Raw genomic sequence first — 15164 nt, 5'->3', positions numbered from 1 at the left:
CCAACCAAACAAGAAAACCCAGCTGTCCTTATTCAGTAGCTAATGTCACTTACTACTTGCACCTTGACAGGTTTTAAATAGCAGCCATTCTAGTTCAGTAAATGCGTTTCTGCTATGCGAGCTGCAGAAGCTAGAAAAAATTAAATCTGATATAAGGTACAAACTCTCCCTGAAGGCAAACATTGTCCAACATTAAAACCTTCACCGAACAATCCTTAATGAATGTATTGGTAAAGAAATAACTATTTGAGAAAAGTAGTGTCTGAATAGCTTTCCATTAAAAACATCCAATATTACCTTTTTTTAGCCGTATAACTGAAAAATGGGAAGCCTTGCCCTTCCCCCACATCTTGCGCTAGGGAAAGGTTACTACCTGGCAGTGATACAGGCAGTTATTGATTTAAATGATTATGGACCTGAAAAGTTCTTTCCTGTCATTTATTATCCTGTTGTAGTTGCCACCACACTTGTGCAATATTAAAAAAAAAAGAAAAAAGGCTTAACAAAATGACATTAGAAAAATACTGTTTTAACTGAAGTCCAGTGCAGATAATCACCTGATTGTTTCTTCTTGATATAATGAGCTGACAACAGGGCCTCCAAATGCTGTTTTGCTTTCCTTTCCCCTCTTCTCTGCCGTCTGAAAGAAAAAGAAAGATTGGTCCAGCATCCTGGCTCCCATCCTGTCCCAGCCTGTGCCACCCCTCTGCCATCTCCCACCCCTTCCCCTGCCCAAGAGATGGGATCAGCCCTCCGGAAGCCTTATCTCCATGGCAGATGGTACCCCATGACCCTACTCCAGCCAGAACAGCTGGATGGATCTCTTAGCAAACCGGATCAATGCTCCTCTGAAGGTGGCCCAGGAGGGTCACCCGAGGGGTAGGCTTGGTGTCCTCACCATCCCGCTCACAACGAGCCAAAGCGCTGCCTCCGCAGCGCTCCCAGCCGTGGCCCCTTAGGACCCAAAAGCAGAGCCTCTGTGAGGTAGCATAATGTTATGTTACTAGATTGCAAAGCTTGCCTTTATAAATCTATTTAATATAGATTTAAAATTAAATTTTATAATGGGCAGCTTTTCCAAATGATTTACTCCCAGGAACTCTAGGATTCTGCGTGTTTCCCACCATAATAGAAATGAACAATTAGAATAATGATTGATCGATACGGAGCCTCAGGCCTACCTTTTCAAAAAAAGCATTCTGCAGTTTGGGATCTTCAACTGCCTGACTTTACACAGACACCAGACTTTCAGCAAAGGGTAAGTGCCTGCTGCCTGAAAGCCTGACCCTATTAGGGGGTACAGGGCACCAGAAACCCTAACTCTTCCAGGGCATCTGGTATCTCAGCCTTCAGGTAAGCAGTCAAAACTGGTTTACATTTCGCAGCAGTCATTCCTCGTAAAGCCAGCCCATTAATTGCAACGTGCCGTTGTCAGTGGACAGTTCTGCGGCTTTTGGTGACAAGAGATTATCGCACCCAGGGTGAATAAAATCAGAAGCATGGGGAAAGCCATCCCAACCTCTAGCAGTCTCTTGGTAGCTGCAATACATTGCTGATGATACCAAAAAGCGTTGCTGCCTCATCAGAATTCTACCTAGAAATATGTTGATTTTTTTTTTTAATAAAACCTGCTTAGATTTGTTTTTCTTCCTGCTCCCTAGGTTGCTTTTGTTTTAAATCCATTTATTATTTCCCCATGGTACATTTACTTTTACATTCTGCCCAGTTTGAGCCGACCTGTTCCACCTTTCAGCTCTCCCATACCAGCCCAAAGCTGTAATATTTGGGTTTGCAGGTATCAGACGTATTTTCTTATAAGAAAAAATGGAAAGGAAATTGGCTTTGAAAACTATTCTACGGCAAGCAGGCTTTCTCTAATTTAGAGTAAAAGCTGACATGAAGTTCTCCTTTCCTGAAGGGAAAGGCCTTCAGACTCTTTACAGTGCAATGCCCCTCTTAAAAAATTATTTAGCAGAGAACCTTACTGTCCATCAATTATTTCCACACTGCTTATAAAGAAAATTAATTTCAGATCACCTGCTAGAACATGCAAGAGTTATTTCTATAAAATGAAGCTATATTCACCACTAGTTTATCTTCTCTGATATTGAGGGACAGTGGTCATTCGACCAGTATTTGAAGCTATAAAAATTTTTTAATCTATATTCTTTCATCTCTTCCCACTACAGTTTTTGGTTGTTGCTTTTTTTCAAAGTCAGAAACAACACTTGAGAAAATACATTTCGTTTTTCTAGAGGCAGAAATTGTAAAAAAGGTTTCTTGGATTAAGTTCACCTTCTTTGCACAACCAATGCATTTCTACCAAAGATTAATCATGTTGATTGAGTGCACAAGATCATCGGGAAACTTAGCGATAAAGGCCTTCCCAAAAATGCTCAGGCAAAACCTTTTCTGGCTTTTAATCCATATACAGGTTACTTTGTCCACGTAGCTTTTATCTCACCTCTTTCACACAGAAATAGGTAACTCAATATTCCATTTATGAACGTTGAACCAAGCTTATTTCATCACAGTCCTCAATATGTAGAACAAGTTTATGAAAAATGTACCGGAAGAGTTTCGGCTATGCTCTCGGGATTTAGTGTGCACCTCTACTCTGCAAAGCCATGGAAGACAGAGTCATGGCTCTACCAGCCATCACCATCAGACTTCCCAAGGGGAATCTGTCCAGGCTATGAGGAACGTTTCTTCCCAAAAACATTAACTCTGCCTCAACGCAGATACAAACTGGTTTCTTTCCAGCCGCCCTTGACAACTTGCCTATACCATGAGCTCATCTGCCCGTTTCCAATATCCGTACTACCCAGCCTGCCAGGGACTCGCACGCAATATCTGAGCGCAACGTACCAAACCGGGTAATGAAAGAGGTGGGACAAAGCAGCGGCTCCTTCCAAACCACGTCACAGCTATTGCACTAACAGGAACCAGCATTTTTATTTGTCGCTTACACTAGCTGGTGAGTTGAGTAACACGCGGATGCACTTTCCTTCTCAAATCTCTTGACATTTCTACAGCAGAAAGAGGCTTTTAGGGCTGGAAAGACAAAGGAAATGCTACGTATACCCAGATGATGACCAGTGAGTTTACAATCACATTAGCTTGCAAACCACAGTGAAATTAAAAACTGACACTGCAAAATCTCTCTCCTCCTTAAAAAAAAAAAAGGCAGTAATAATTAACTATGTGGCTCTCAATTAAGCCAGTTCAATTTCTTTCACTGCAGGCAGTGCTGTCCAAGAGCACTGCAGATACACACGTAACTAAGGACAGGTAAGAAATAACATGATCTCAGGCTTCCTTAATTTGCAGCCTGAATTCGAGAGAGATGACAGCAATATTATATCCAGTCAGGACCATGTAAGGGAGATGCGGTGGAGAAGGCAAAATTACTGTGGGCTCCATGAGCGTGAGGGGGCTGCCCTCAAGCCACCAGTTAAAAACTGTGGGAATAAAGGGGCATTTGTGACAGCACAGGAAGAAACCTTAGAGGATTGTATTGTAGTGCCAAAGCACAGGGAGTGATGTGTAAGAGATGATAAAGAAGCATAAGAGATGCCTTAAGAGGCACTGGAATTTCTCATGTCTTCCCCTAACTCTTGCCCATTGATTCTTTGTTGCTCGTGTACAATTAAGGCTGATATCACAGTCACTATTGCTCTTGACAGTTAACTTTGGTAGGTGGATCTGGTTGACCAAAGCTAGCATAAATCACAGGCAAATATGGGCTTCAGTATGCAGCATACGTACTCATTAAGAGACATTTTCAACTCCCCTGACTCCCAATGCGCTCACAGACTGGCGCAGGGAACTCAACTAAGCCCAGAACTATCCTTCTCAAATGTCACCAGGAATGCCAGGAGAAAAGCCACACTCCTCCTGGAACAGACAGCAGAGCATCCTCATCCCTGCCTCAGTGCACTGTATTTGTCAATAAAAGACTGGCTCGATTCAAGGTACAATCGCATCTCGACTGGCTGTCACTGACAATGCCGCTCCAGATGGCCTCAGAGCCTGACAACCACTTTCTGAACAAAATGGAAATACAGGGACTAATATTTGCTAACATCATTAATTCATTTTTTTTCCCTCCACTCCCCCTTCTTCCTTTATCCACCATGTCAAGATGTATACCTTTAAATTGTTGTCAGCCATAAAACAGAAGTTGTGTCCCAGTTCAGAGGTTAACATATAATGACAGACACGTTAAAAAAGCCTGTCCAATGCCTCACTGACAATTTCAGCTCCATCTTCTCTTCAACAAGACAGTAGCTCAAACTCACTTATAAGCTTTAACTACATTAAAGTCTAATCATGATTGAAAAATAAAGGAGAAAGAGAAGATAGTTTTATCATACTAAGTATTATGGAAACGGAAAACAATTAGAGGCAAACATTTTCTTTGCTGAGGGTTTTGAGTTCACCTTCTATTAAAAGTCTCCCATGATCACAGCATGATCCATTTCTCTTCTTGCATTTTAGGAGAGCAGGATGAAAATTATTGTGTAAGAGGAAGAGCAGCAGTTTCCTGCCAGGGGTTGGTTTGGTGGGCCAGCCTCTTGCTATATCCCTGAAGACAGGACAGGGATTTATTATTTTTTTTGTCTCTGAGCCCAAGCTTTATTCCAATCTACACAAAACAGACTACAACAGATTCGACAGGGTGGCACTTCCAAGGGCCCTTCCGATGACTCACTTCAAACTCACATGCCAGAACTTGTTACAGAGATGCAAGTGAACTTACCAGTGGTAATTAGCTGGGACTGAATGGTACACAGCTATTTTATATGTAGGGCAAGGGACTCGAATCTGACAGAAGGAAAGATACCGATAAGTCCTACAACGATACTACAAAACAGCAGGAATAGCACATGTTTCAGTAAAGCTTTAAAAAAAATTAAAAAAATAAAATACTGTAACTTGGGAGTTATCAAAAGAGCTAGATCCTAGGTATGGGTTAAATTTAGGGTATCCCAGTTTTATCCAGAGCGAAATGAGAACTCTGCCTGGCTAGTTTTGCGTGTCTAGACGTCCAGCACGCCCAGCAGTAATAGCTGTTTGGCAAGGCACGTGGCTGCGTCGCGCAGCACATTTATCATCCCCCAATTCCCTCACATCTCACTCTGGCTTTTGTCCGCACCCAAAACCTTTAAGTAGCTTCACATAAATATGTATTTAAGAAAAAGAGAAAGCCATTAGCAAAAAGGTTCATCTCATCAAAATACTTATCTCAAAGTTACATTGGATAATGCCTTAAAACAGTCAAGACGAAGTTTTTCATCATTGTGGAAATGGAAAAGCGAGGAAACTTCAAGTTAGAGCTACACATCAGGATCTCACACCCGAGCCACCACAGTGCATGGAAGAAGTTATCTCAGGTTATGTTCAGAGGCTATGTATTGTATTGTCTCTTCCTCTGAGCCTGATGCAACTTGAGTCAGAGCATCAGCAGTAGCTGCCTTTATGGGATGGAGACAAGAAATACTCCCAACAAAATTAGTACAAATAAAACTTCTCACGTGTTTCTGCAGCAGCAAATACATAGTGCAGATTCCAGCCTGCATTTGTTCTGCATCATTCACCTTCCTACAGCTTACCCGTTCCTGCAGTCGTAGATGTCTGCATGGCATGCTCCCGGGCTTCCCTGCACGGCCCTGGGCAGAACCCAGTGCTGGGGCCAAGGACACACGTTACCTTGCTTCGTACCAGTTTGTAGAAAGGTGCCTACACAGCAGTGAAACGCCCGGCTCGACAGGAACGTGGCAGCCTTCAGCAGCCACCAAAGCAGCAACCTAAGTCTGCCTCGGCCTTGCAGGGCTTTGGGGTGCAACCGAGGGTCCTGAGCCACCAAGCCTGGAGGAGCTGCAAGTGCTGGACATTCAGAGGTCTGCTTGGCAGGAGAAACCTTGGCCCACATCCCAACCCTTTGAACTACACCTGGGGGGTGGTCAGCAGCTCCATTCTCAGCTGCCAACACAGGACAGGTGACATCCCGCAACCCCGTCAGGCTCACATGAAGGTACCAGTAAATCCCTGAAGCACGATGATGGAATTATAATTAAGCTGGTATAGTCTCAGGTGACAAATTTGACAGACGACACTTCAGAGTTAACCCAACAGCTGACTTCATGGCCTGCTTTGCTGGCCACCATGTCCTCTTAATGCTCTGGATTAACATTTCTGGACACAATTTGAGAAGCGAGGATTATTAGGGAGGTAACAAGAAAACATAAACTCTCCTAAAGTTTCAGACACTCGCCCCTCTCCTCTCCCTCTGTGCCGTGTGGCCTGGCCATCCCCCTGGGAAGGGAACTTGGTCAGACACTAATTGTATTTGACAGCAGCAATTACACGCAAGGCTGGAGATTAGAAGCTCGTTAATTGTGTGTGCCATAATTGCTGCCGTCTTTTCCTTCACTAGTTAAGGCCAGTGCCAGGAGAGCCAAGGGGAGGCGGGTGCTCTCCACCCCAAACGCAGGTGGTCCAAAGATGAGAGCCCTTGGACAGGGAGGAGATGTCCCCTCTCCCCCAACACCGCGGGAGGCTCCTGACCCCGTAACAATGCGGGACAGTCCTCCGGCAGAGCGGCTAATGAAGCATGAAATGAGGACAAACAATGTCCTCTTCCAAAGGTATTTTCCACCTGTTTCTGACTTTACAACTTGGCTGAACTTCATGCTACCTGCAGCGGGAGGGAAGGTAAATATTAACCCTTCTGAGGTGATGCTACTAAAGGATTTTTTTTTTTTTTTACCCTCTATAAAGTTAGGTGCTGTGTTAAATTGAACAGGATTCATAAAATCCTCCCTTCCCCACTTAAGTGTATGAGCTCAGCACGTCTTGCCGCTCTTTACAGACTAGCGGTGGCCAGTTATATCCAAACAAGATATAAATACTTGCCGGCTGAGGGCAGCCTCCCTGCTAGACCCTGCTGCAAAGCCACCTTTCATGAAAGGCTGCTGCACCCTCCGCACCAGCCGTATTAATGGCCGTCATAAACAGACTATTTTAATATTCCTCTCTCAACAATCCTTCTTGGCTCCCAGCAGCAGCTCAGCCGTGCACATGACTCAGCACCTGGAGCGTTTTCAAGAGACCACTGAGGATCTGTACAATTTGAGCAAACTGTCCTATAAAAAAAAAGACAGTATGCTCCGCAGGATAATGTCAGGTTTTTTTTTTTGTTTGTTTGTTTTAAATGTTGCAGAGAGTTTAGTTAATATTCCATTAATGGCTACATAAACAAAAAAAGTTTTCTGGTTCTTCCAAATTTCATCGCAGAATTTCCTCTTATAAACATGATGTGAGACAGGGAAAATATTTTCAATATTATATTAAAAAAATTAAACCAAACATATTATAATTAATGTGACTGTGCTGCATAGTTAAACAGCACTGTGATCTAAAACAAGGCTTCGCAGATAACTCATTTAACCTATAACGAGTTAATTAATAACTGCACCATTATCACAGTTAGTAAAGACAGTCGGGGAGGGGAAATAAACGTAAAATGCTTAACATAATTTTGAGCAACTTTTATGCTTGCTAATAGCTGTGATTTCATGACTCACTGTACACATTTTATCATATGCATGGAATGAAAAAAATATGCTCAATCAAAAAACCTAATGCAGTGGGCTTCCAATAGTTTTTGATTTGTGGAGGGTTTGGTTTTTTTTTTTTTTAAATGGAAAAACAGATATGGAGGTGGCAAACACGAGAGTGACAGCAGCCTCTCCTTTCCCCATCTCCTTTTTGTGGAGGCTGCAGTAACTCGCAGACTCCCAACGTCCGCAGACCAAAGGGGGAAGCAAGTGGCCTCTTTGCACCCTTCCAGCGTGAGCCGCGTAAGTGCAGACATCAGGAGCTTTCCAGAGGGGAACACAGAGCACAGCATGGTCAGTCCTGGAAGCCATCAATCACTTCTGTCACATCACCCATAGGAAAATCCACAAATGCCCAGGCAGAGGGGACCAAGCTATAGATACAAACACAGCCTGTACTGTAATTGCTGAGTTCTGTCAATCTAACACAAGATACTCATTTATATAGATTTACGCAGACATTTGTATGAGCAAGAAGGGTATTCCGAGCCAAAATGGAAATACGGAAAGGCTATATAGCTTGGGCTGAAACACGTGCTCTGAAGCTTGAAAGCTGAAAGCAACCCTAACTAATAAAGAAAGGACATCAGCCCCCACCCTCAGCCTGCCTGTCGACCTATTCATCCTCTACTTGCTGGAGCGACACTGGACCAAACAGCATCACAGCAGCATCCCAGGCCAGTTTCCCCATTCGCAGAAGGAACAGCTCCAAGGCTGCTTGACCAGCACCATGGAAATTTGTTTCCTCCAACAGCTCCGGGCTGTGAAGGCAGAGGATGGATTTATGAGCTCTGCAGACAGAGGAATGGCAGAATGAAGAGATCTTCACTGGTCCCTGTCCCCACAGACTCAGGCAAGGGAAGGATCAGAGCATCCCAGCAGGAACAGCTTTCTGGAGGTGTGGTGTAACCCTTCACAGGCTCGGCCAGAAGGATGCAGTAGGATCTGTAGGCAGCTGCCTGCTGAACAGCCTTTAGCACTGTGCAGTGAGGCTGTGTGGGAGCCTTTACGTGCCTTTGTCTTGGTTAGTTCAGCTCAAAATACTTATAGGATGCTCTAGAGACATTTAGGGAGTACCTTTTTTTCTTACAATAGGAGTAATGGGGTACAATAGTGCCCAAGTATCTGAGTACTATACAATACCCGCCCTTTTAAAGGATAACTCTTTTTCCACTCTAAGACACAAATAGCATTTACAAGACATTAGCCAACGTGTTAGCTAACATCCAAACAAAATCTTAGTCTCCAGTAATTACACTCAATACTGCCTTGATTCTTTGTGTAAAGAGCAAACTAAACATAACCACTTCAGATTTTCTAACCCAAAAAGCTGTATTTTCACTAAAGAAACAGCTTAATAGCTTATGTTATACACAAACCAATTACAGCTATTTTCTCCTAACTAAAAGTGCATGCTATTTTTAACTTTACATAGCCATATGAAGCAGCAGGTACATGGACCCTTCCTGTGTCTGAATACCATCAAGTAAATATCTACAACTCCACACCTAAAAATCAAGGTATTACCTACTCCACAGTAAGATACACCTGTAATTTCTACCCAAGTTCCTGAATTATTATTATTTTTTAACAGCCTCTGACACAGCAAGTTGAAAGTTCTGCAACAGCTTCAATTACATTGAAAAATTGGAATTTTTAATTAGAGGTTGTACCCTTCCCCGTTTAAAACGGTAGCGCTGCTAGCACAGCCTGGTGGGCCGCTGGCCAAATCGGGAGCAAGAGTTCGACAAGAGGATGCCACAAGCTCCTCAGTGAGCCATGGAGCAAGCCAAAGCCCACCTCCTGAACACCCACCTCGTGCCATGAGCAGAAGAGACTGACCCTGCTCCTCCCACCTTCGCTCACCACCTCGCTTTACTACTCACACCAACAGGACTCAGGTCTATTAAATCAGGCTCTTGTGGGTTTCTGGGCACCCCAGGAAGATATTGGGTGTCCATGGATGTCAGGGAGGCTCCCTGCTGCTTAGAAAGCGGCCTGGCCAGTGGGAAGCTAAGACTGATCAGAGAAAGCACCTCTTACCCTCCTGGTCCTCTCCACCTCCCCTTGCACCTTCCTCTTTGGCTTTCCTCCCATTTCAGACCCCTTTACATCAGGCTCAGGTTCAGCCTGCTCCACTTTCTGCTTCTGCCCCATGGTCCTAACTCCATCTTCACTGCCCGCTTACCTCTCCTGCCTCTACAGCCCATGACAACATCCTGCTTGGTTCAACACCTCTCCTCTGTCAGCCCACACTGCAACCTTCCCAGATCCCAACTCTGTAACATTGCCCAGCATCACCAAAAGCTTCATTTTGCAACTTGCTTCATCTCGTGGAGTTCCAGTACAGATGTAAACTTAACAGGAAAGTTTTGACTGCCGGTGGAGTTGCTTCTTATGCCACAACACTGCTCCTTTGTGCTTCCAGCCTCACACAGCCACTTAACAAAACCCGGCTTTTTAATACTTTTGTTATCGACATTTTTGTTGCTGGGGAGAGGAAGCATTGCTGCTGAAGTCTGCGACACACGAAAACAACAGCAGACAGCAGTTAAAACCCTTCCTTGCCACCTCAAGGCAGAAATGGCAGAGGGCAATACATGGTTGCATCTCAGCCACTTCAGCTTGCAGTCTGACATCTTAACAAATTCAACCTCGCCATCTCAATTTAAGCCAAGACCTTGGGCTCTCCCTGGAAGTATCAGCACCTATCCATTTCCCATCAACTCAACCATAACAGCAGCAGCCTTCAGCAGAGGATCAGCAGCAACTTATGATCCAGTGGCCCTCCTCTGATATTGAGATGCTCTCTCAGCTAGGAGAGCACTTGCTCAGGTGAAGTTTCAAGACCCCAGAGCTCAGCTGTGTCCCATGCCTCCACTCCCACAGCTGCAGGATCACAGAACAACCAGGTGCTGTGGGACTGCTACCTGTGCACTACAGCCACACAGCAAAACCTGTTACTTCTGGGCATCTATTAAGGGAGGGAAAAAAAAGCAGCAATTAGGTCCTTGCTGCACAGAAAGTTACACAGGAAAGTAACTCGCCTCATGCTGTTATAGCTTGTCATCATTGAATGCCAAGAGTTTGATTTTATTTTTTTTTTAATATATAGACAGTTATTTGTTTGGTTGGTTTTTTTTCCGGTTGCCTCTGGTATATCTGGCTAGCATGCAGTGTCTTAATCCACCAATAAGCCAGGAATCATGATGCCAGGATGCCACATGCATCACTATGCTGCAGCAGCACACACAGCATCAGCAAGGCAGAGCTACGCCTCTAATTATTCTTTTTTTCTGAATACATTCCAGATAGTAAAAGGTATTTTTTTGAATTAGTGCAAGATGATGAAAATTAATTCACTGACATATTCAAAAGGAAAAATATTTCATCTTTGCTTAAATGTTTAACCAAAATCACTGCATTGGTAGCCAAAAGTGACAAGCCCCCCAACTTCTTGCTCGCAATTCCAGAAAACAACTACCATTACGTTCTCAAACAGCTGCCCACAGTACAATAACAACACAGCACATCAGCACTGCTGGATCTGAGCCAGAAAAATAGGGGCTAACATTGTTATAAGCAAAAGTTAGCTTTGCAGGGCTAGTAAGACTGTATATTTAACATACAAAATGCTTTTAGCAAGACCAGGCAGCTTAAAAGGAGAGAGAGAGAAGAGGTATAAATCCTTGTCATGATAATGCTTTACTTTGAAGAAGTTCAGGAATATAGAAACACGGGCAACCTCTGTACAAGATTCCAGTGCAGCTTTCACTATGTGGCTGTTTGCATTGCTGGTTTGCTTTCTAAACTTCAAGCCTTTCTAAAATACAGGCTTGCAGCTTGGCACCGTTGTATTTCAATCAATCGCTTGAATGAGGATTGCGATGTCATAAATAAAAGGAGCTAAGACCATAAATTTCTGCGGAGATGTAAAATCAAAGAGAACAATCCAATAGACTCCCAGGGGGTGGGAGGCTGACACATATTCCAGCTGTTTATATTTCTACTATGAGGCACTTGTTCATTTTAACTTTTCACTTATGCACAGCTTGCCAGAACCACAATTCCAGAACCACTGAAAATCTCACTCTGGATCCGGCATTATGTTTTGTGCTCTATAACAAAATGCAGATGCAGAGGAGAAAAAACCCTATAATTTATCAAGCTTTTCCACAGGCAAAACCCCAGACCGTCACAGCTGATAGCACCCACCAGCACAGCACCCCACCTCCTGGCCAGTGTCTCATCACCCTCACAGGGAAGAGTTTCTTCCTCAACTTCCAACAAGTCCATCCTCAGGCCACGGGTTCATGGCAAACGACTGCCAGCTCCCATCTACATTGTCATCGTTACGAACAGAAGTTACGCATACCATTTCATTAATCCGTTCCCTCACTTGAACAACAGCCAAGGGATGGCAGTGTTATCTTGGCAGCACTGTGCGAGGGCTCGCACTGCCCAGGAGCCTGTGCTGCTTCTAAACCCAGTAAGTATAAATAGGAAGCTGAATTTGATTTGCTGCTCAGAGCATAACAATCTATACAACAAAGCAAGTAGGCGACACACTACCTCCTGCTTGGCGTGCCAGCGTTGAGCTACCTCGCGTGGAATGAAACTGATGAACAGTTACATATGCAAAGACGGGGCAGAAAAGTAGCAAACAACCTATGGACAGCTTGGTTTATGAGTAGGACCTACGTCAAGTGCTCAAAGCACCAGCACGCGTTCCTCGTGAGAAGGTACAGAGGAATTTAATTCATGTTTGCAGACTGATATTTTACTGTCTTACACAACAGGAACAAGAGAACATCCCCTTGCTATTAAGAAAAATTGGTTACGAAAGCATGCTCCAAAAGCAAAACACTCAAGTCCTAACTTGTGCAGCTAATAAACTGACATTTTTCCAACTTGGATAAAATAAGGTGGGTCATTCTGCCTGTAGTCTTACATGTATGAACAAGGTGAGGCCACCTACAAGCTTTTGTTGGCCATGGATGGCACAGATTACTCCCTCCCACAGGAAGGCTGCATCTACCACTAACTCCGCTTGTGTGCTAGAGACCGTCCCTCACACAGCTGGCCAAAGGCAGCAGGGCAGAACCCTCCTTCTGTGCTAAGATCAACCCCTCTCAGGACGTACACCAAACTACCACATAGCCCAAGGATGTTCACAAAAAAACCTGCAGTTTTGCAAGGCTGCCTAAACCCAGAGGACACCGCAGCCTTACGTGCCCCAAAGCCAGAAGCCTGAGGTGGATCAGTTTTTTGGTTCTTAATTTCTAGTGCTCTTTTTTCTGTTAAAAGAATAAAAAAAATAACAACAATACAGGCTTGCTGGTGGTTTGGGGGGTTTTTTGGGTTTTTTGTTTGTTTGTTTTTAAAGAGGAACAGCCCAATTATGAATTATCTCAGTGATTTGCTTCTTCTGATGTGGACATCCATTGAAATAAGATGCTTTCAAAAATATATATAGTGAACAGTGCAGTTTGTTTTCTGCACTTTGTTACCACTTTTATTCTTAAGCACAAATTATCAACATTTGGGTAAAGCCGAAAAAACAGTCAAAGACAAAATTCACTAAGTGGGAAGTGACTCGCCAGGATCTATACAAACCCCGAAAGAAAAGGGGAGCAGCGAAGAGCTCGCAGGGGCACGGGAGGCTCCTCTCCCCAGCGCGCTGTGTTAGCACTGCACAGGAAGGCAAGCTTTAAGGAGCACAGCCATAATTTGATTAGTCCCCACTTTACACGATGCAATTAGATTGCTTTTATACTACAAAAAGAAATAAAGTCACTGTTTTTAAAGTTTTTGACCTCGGTATAGCAAGCTATAAATTGAGACTTTACCCAAACTCACTGCACAGCAGGTACGCGAACACACTGTTTGCTCATGACAGACAGAGACCCAAACAGGTCTTCTCCTTTCCTGCTCTTCCCATCCCCCTTGTAATCCTGCCCACACCACTGTGCTGCTTTTTCCCAACCACAAACAGTGGCTGCTTGGACAGATTATCAAGGGAGACATCTGTTTGACTGACAGACAAAACAGACAAACATGATGGGTGCACTCATTTTGTTTACAGACCATTTTTTTTTCCTAATGCATTTCTTAATTGCCAGAAGAAATTCCATCGGCCTGCAGTACTAATCAAGAAATCCACAGATTTCAGCCCAAAACTATGATATGATTTACCATTCACTACTGTAATTCTTAGAAGTTGACCAAACATAAAACTCAAACTGCTTGCTCCAGACACGAACAGGCCAAATTTAAAGGAAAAAAAAAAAAATCAGGTTTGGATTTCCAAATGCCTGTTTTAACATCATTGGACACACAGATTGTATTTGAGTCACTACAGAAGTTTTAAGTTGCCTTGGAGATCCTACTTAAATACAATAGGCTCATCAATTTAAATCAATCGTGGAAATATTTCAGTAGCACCTGGTGCAACCCACGAGAAGCATACATACCAGCTCAGCTCCTCTGCCAATCGGGAAATTGTTTCTCCTGCTTTTCACTGTATCCTTGAATTGTAAATTCTCTGTTCCACATTTTAGTTTCAACTTGCTTGTTGGATTTAAAATGTGATAGAGAAAGGTTATTTCAACAGAAAGAAGGGAGGATGGAGCCCAGCCCTGTGCCTAGGGTAACTGGCCACCCACCTTAGCAAATATTGCCCCCTGCAGTACTTCCTGCAAAAACACCCACTGGCCACCAGACAAGTGGATTTGCTTTGTTCCTGCAGGTTTTCCATCTTACTGGACCGCTCTGAGCCTGCAGCAATAGTGCTATTTGCTGTTTTGTTCAGTTTGAAGTTTCTTTTCTCTTTCATGAGCCTGACTGTCTGTTGCTGGTCCAAATGCTGCGACTCAGTGCTCCCACACCAACACAGAGGTATTTCACTCTTACTGACCACTCTGTCCAGAGTACAGAGAAATAAATCCTCCTCTACTCAAACAAGGCACAGAACAGTAGCTGAAAAAACAGAACACAGGCAGCTTTGTCCCCTGCAAACATCAGCACTGGAGTTTCAAACCTTTAAGAGCTTAAAAAGATGTCTCGTGGATGTCTATTTTCTTGGAACTCAAGCTCTCTTCCTGCTTTGCCTTAGAGACGTGTCTGCTCTTCAGATTCCTAATATGCAACTTTCCTCATTATGCAGCAGAAATCTTACTAAGTGCAAGACAAGTCAAGCAAGCTAAAATGCCAATTTTTTTTTTTTTAAGTATAGAAATAGAAAATCATTAAGTCCTCCTGCGAGTTTCAGCAGTCAAAGCAAATAGAGAGAAGGCCTCTAGATGTCTGGCAAAGGATGCCACTGAAGTTAGTAGCGTGACAAGCTGTTGAGATTGGAACTGGTAAACGCACAATATAAGGAATAGGAAAAGGAAATATTTAGAATCAAGAGATGCCAAAACTGCAATCAGCAAATGGAAAGCTAAAACTGATGAGCAAATCTGGATGCCTTTTTTTTATTATTTATTTTTATTGTTTAAGCTGTGCCATATAACCGCCTTGTTACAAGAAACAATCAATAAG

The 15164-nt window shown here is 43.5% G+C and overlaps 1 protein-coding gene across 18 annotated transcripts in view; it reads right to left on the bottom strand.

Annotated features, from left to right (window-relative positions):
* The window catches only part of ACBD6 (acyl-CoA binding domain containing 6), a 90869-nt gene that overhangs the window by 63254 nt on the left and 12451 nt on the right, over positions 1-15164 (bottom strand). For all 18 annotated transcript variants that reach the window (XR_010072284.1, XR_010072285.1, XM_063344244.1 and 15 more), the window contains exon 4: positions 558-640. Coding sequence is in view for 16 of the 18 variants with exons in the window: in XM_063344244.1 (XP_063200314.1) it covers positions 558-640 (83 nt within the window). In the remaining 2 variants the exon portion in view is untranslated. The remainder of the gene's footprint in view (positions 1-557; positions 641-15164) is intronic.

The sequence above is a fragment of the Chroicocephalus ridibundus genome, chromosome 8 (genome assembly GCF_963924245.1).
Source record: "Chroicocephalus ridibundus chromosome 8, bChrRid1.1, whole genome shotgun sequence".
In the NCBI taxonomy this organism is placed as follows: Eukaryota; Metazoa; Chordata; class Aves; order Charadriiformes; family Laridae; genus Chroicocephalus; species Chroicocephalus ridibundus.
Note: the sequence above shows the minus strand (reverse complement) of the source record. Positions and strands in the feature narration are given on the sequence as shown.